Here is a 5,138-nt window from a genome sequence, read left to right as displayed (position 1 = left end):
AAATTTATATATATATATATATAAATATTACATATTATACCATCCACACTTTAAATTATATATATTATATATATAATTATATATATATATATTATATATATATTATTTTAAAATTTATATATATATATTATATATATAATATATTATATATATATATAAATTAATATATATTATATATATATTATATATATAATATATATATATATATATTATATATATGTAATATAAAATGGTGAGTGTGTTGTGTGTGGGGTGTGTGTGTGTGTGTGTGTGTGTATTTGTATATATAAGCATATAGATGCCACAAGGCAGGGTATTGCTTTGTATAGGGTGGACTCCCATAGTCTTTGACTATGCACAGATTGAACTTCAAGACAGCAATTTTTTTTGTACAGGGAAAACTTCCATAGCCTTAGACCATACTACAAGGCGGCAGTCGAGCGCCAATATCGTATCTAGTAAGACTAACCCAAATTTTCCTTCAGCAAATCAGTGCAAATCCGCACGTACATTCCGTGAATGTGATTATGTGTGTGCATTCTGCACACATATCATCCGCACGGATTTGCTTAAATATTGGGTTAGTCTTACCTTGAGCTATCTTGTAGTTCAGTCCGGGTATGGTCTAAGGCCCTATGGAAGTTTATCCTGTACAAAACTATTGTTTGCCTTGAAGTTCAAATATGTGCAGGTCCAAAGGCTATGGGAGTCCATAGTAAAAACTATCCACTGCCTTGCCCTCATCTACCAAGATGAAAGGCGTCGGGAGTAACCCCGAAGAAAATCCATAGCCGGAGTCCCTAAGGCAGTTCGTTGTCCCTAAGCGACCTCGTTCTCGCAACTCCTACAATGCTGCTAGTGCCAACTGTATCGATCTATGCTGTTCCTTTGGATCCAAAAGCTGCGTGGAGAGAGGAAGCCTGCTGCATAGGCAAAAAGCTTGCTCTTTACTTATACGGAAGTGGGTGTTATATATATATATATTATATATATTAATATATATATATATATAATAAAATTATATATATATAATATATATATATAAAGTGTGTGTGTGTGTACGTGTTTCGTGTACGTGTAGTGTACTGTACGTGTACGTGTATTGTATGTGTGTGTGCGTGTGGGGTGTGCGTGTGTGCGCGCGCGCGTGTGTGTATAAGTATGAATGTATGTTAGGTGTATTAGGAAGGGGCCATTGATTTTAAATTGTTTTGTGGATTAGCTCCCCACCCTGCCGCTTGGAATTTCACACTTTTGTCTTTTTGATATTCTATCTGATTTTCGCACGATAAAACGTATACGTACTTTTAAAATAGATACTAAAAAACCGGGGGAGGTGGAGAAATACCAAAATATCATCCGCAGAAAAAAGTGGTTGAAAATGCTCCCATCATCGAACTCCAGTTTTCATCTTATTTTGAAAAACGGAGAGCCCTTCCTTTTTAAATTTTTAAACAAGTATGGGACAGAATTCCTCTAACCCCTCATATCGCTGTTAACAACTGATTCCGACAAAACAGCCCCCATCATGATTTATTACTGCGGGGGTAGTGGTTTATATCCTTATATTTGTAAAAAAATGCTACTCACATCTACTCCCCCAATTTATTTTTTATTTTTAAAAGACCACTTTTTTTTGTACTTTTTTGATTCTGAGGGAAGACACTGGGGGGGGAAAGACCCTCACACACACAGGGACTTAATACTCATATACACCAATGTTTCACTACATCGTCGGGTTAAGTAAGTTGATAAAAAAAGGGAAAACTGGAGCCAAGCGTAATATCAATACATAAAAGTCAAATGTCATGTCTCGTACGGAGGATATAAGAATCTTCACATTTCTTATACAAAAAAGGCCGGACATCTTGGAGCGCTAAAGTTAAAGGTTTTTTGATTTTTTTTCAGGAAAGGGGGCCCCTGCGCTGGGAACCTTTTTTCCTGAAGGGGTACATCTGCCCCCCTTTCCCCTTTTTTCTTTTGCCCTTCGTTTAAAGTTCCGTAATGGGGGAAGGTTTTGTTTAAAAATTAAAAGACTTAAAAAAACACCAAACCCCCCCCAAATAAAAAGAAAAAACAACAACAAACAAACCAAAACAAACACAAAAAATGCAAACCAAAAAGGAAGCCAGGCCCTAAAGACCATTACTCGGGCCCCCAAACACAGAGAAAAAAGCCCTATTAAAAATATAAAAATAATAAAATAATAAAAAAAAAATATATATATATTAATAAATATATATATATATATAAAAAAAAACATACACACACACACACATATATAAGGGAAAATTTAAAAAAAATTAAAAATAAAATTTTAAAAAATAATAATATAAATTAATATATTATATTATACACACACACACCACACACACACACACAACACACACAAAATATAATATAATATATATATATATAAAATATTTTATATAAAAATATATAATAGATATTATATTATATTTATATATATATTATTATAATTTTTTATAAATTATTATAATTATATATATAAAATTTTATATATTATATATTTTATATATATTAATAAATAATCAAAAATTATATATAAATATAATTAATATATAATATATATATATATAAAAATTAAATATATATATAAATTTTTTTTTTTCTTCTTTAAAAAATTTTTTTTTTTCTTTTTTTTTTTATATATATATTATATATAATATATATATTTTTATAATATATATATATATATATTTTTTTTTTTTTGTGTGTTTTTGTGTGTGTGTGTGTGTGGTTTGGGGGTGTGTGTGGTGTGTGGGGGGTGTGTGTGTGTGTGTTGAATAGATATATTACTTACATATTTAAAAATATATAATATATGTATTAATATATAATATATAAATTATATATATATATTATAATGAATAACATATATATACATATTAAAATATAATATATATAAATATATATAATTATATAATTATATATATTAATATTATAAAATATATATATATATTGTGGTTTTTTTTTGTGTGCGTGTGGGTGGTGGTGTGTGTTGTGTGTGTGTGTGGGGTGTTTGTGTGTGTGTTGTGTGGTGTGTGGGGGTGGTGTGGTTGTGTGGGTTTATATATATATTTAAAATTAAAATATTTATATATAATATATATATATATATATATATATATTATATTGTGGTGTGGTTGTGTGGGGTGTGGTGTGGTTGTATACAACAAAAAATAAAAAAATTTACAATACTATACACACATGTATACATATATTATAAAAAATAATATATATAGTATTTTTAATTTTTATATTATTAAAAACTATATATATATATATATAAAAAATATATATATATTTATTGAAAATAATAATAATAATATATATATAATATATATTATATTATTATATTATATAATATATAATAATATATATAATATATATATAATTTTTTATGAATATATTATATATATATATATATTATTTTTATAATATATAATATATATATTATATATTCATATTATTATACTATATATATAAAAATATTATATATATAATATATATATAATTTTTAATTTTATTAATATATATTTTATTAAATTTTAAAATATACATTAAAGTGTGTGTGTGGGGTGTGTGTGGGGTGTGTGTGGTGTGTGTTGTGTGGTTTTTGTTGTGTGTCTGTGTGTGTGTTGTATATATAATATTAAAATAATAATATATTTATATATTAATATATAATATATATATATATATATATATATTAATATATATTGTGTGTTGTGTGTGGTGTGTGTGTGTGTGGTTTTGTGTATTATATATCCATAACATACACACAAAACCCCATATACACACACACTCTATATCACTCACACACACACACACACACACACACACACCAACAAATATAATATATATATATATATATATTATAAATAAATTTTAAATTTAAAAAATAATTTTAAATTTTTAATGTATACAATTTTAAAATACCCTTTTTAACAAATAAAATATAATATAAAATATAAAAAATATATATATAAAATATTATTATATATATATTATATTATATAATTTTATATACCATTTTAGTCAGGTTTTATGGACATATATACAATCTATCTGTCATATAATGTGCATATATAAACATTAATATATACATACACACACCACACAACACACCCAACCACACACACACACACACACCCACACAATATAATATTTTAAACTTTTTATGAATTATAATAATATATATATATTATTTTTATTATATATATATATAAAAAATATATTATGTGTATGTGTGTGTTGTTGTGTGTGTGTGTGTGTGTGTGTGTGTGTGTGTGTGTGTGTGGGGGTACACACAACAATAGTGTGTAATATATATAATATATATATAATAAAATAAATATATATATATATATATATTAAAATATAATATATATATATATATATAATTAATATATAAAATTACACAATTTTAATAATAATAATATAATAATATATAATATATATAATTTTATATTAAATATATAAATGTATGTATTATTTTTACTATATATATAATATATATATAAATATAATAAGATATATATATAATATATATATAATTATATATATATATATTATCAATTACATCATCAATCGGCTATGATATAATATAATATTATATATAATATAATATATATTATATATATATATATATAATATATACATATATTTGTTGTTGTGTATGGGGGTGTGTGTGTGTGTGTGTGGTGTTGTGTGTGTGTGTGTGTGTGTGGGGAGTGTGTGTGTGTGTGGGTGTGTGGTCTGTGTGTGTGTGTGTGTGTGTTTTTTGTGTGTGTTTGTGTTTTGTGTGTTGTCTTGGAATTGTGAGGAACTGCAATAGAAATTGAAAAGTTGATAGAAAATTTTTTGAGATAAAATATTTAACTGATGGCCCTTTGGGGTACGTGCAGGATAGTTGTGAAATATTAATACATAGAAGAAACGCAATTATATACAATGAAGGGGTTGCTTTTTTTGGGTTGCATCCACATTCCCTACCCTCCTGGAACGAGGTAGCCCTTTCCCTGCGCCGCCTCCACGCCCAGCACACAAAAACTTGAGGTGGTAAAGGGCGAACTCTCCCCGGGAATTCCGCTTTTTGTCGTACATCATTTGTT

At 26.4% G+C, this 5,138-nt stretch overlaps 1 protein-coding gene across 1 annotated transcript in view; it reads right to left on the bottom strand.

The window, feature by feature from the left end:
• Nucleotides 1–5,138, bottom strand: part of LOC119583855 (platelet-derived growth factor receptor alpha-like) — a 40,593-nt gene that overhangs the window by 8,408 nt on the left and 27,047 nt on the right. The window contains 1 exon segment of the mRNA XM_037932583.1: nucleotides 5,020–5,138. This exon segment is cut by the window's right edge and continues 68 nt beyond it. Coding sequence (XP_037788511.1) covers nucleotides 5,020–5,138 — 119 coding nt within the window.

This window comes from Penaeus monodon, chromosome 17 (assembly GCF_015228065.2).
Source record: "Penaeus monodon isolate SGIC_2016 chromosome 17, NSTDA_Pmon_1, whole genome shotgun sequence".
Taxonomy (NCBI): domain Eukaryota; kingdom Metazoa; phylum Arthropoda; class Malacostraca; order Decapoda; family Penaeidae; genus Penaeus; species Penaeus monodon.
Note: the sequence above shows the minus strand (reverse complement) of the source record. Positions and strands in the feature narration are given on the sequence as shown.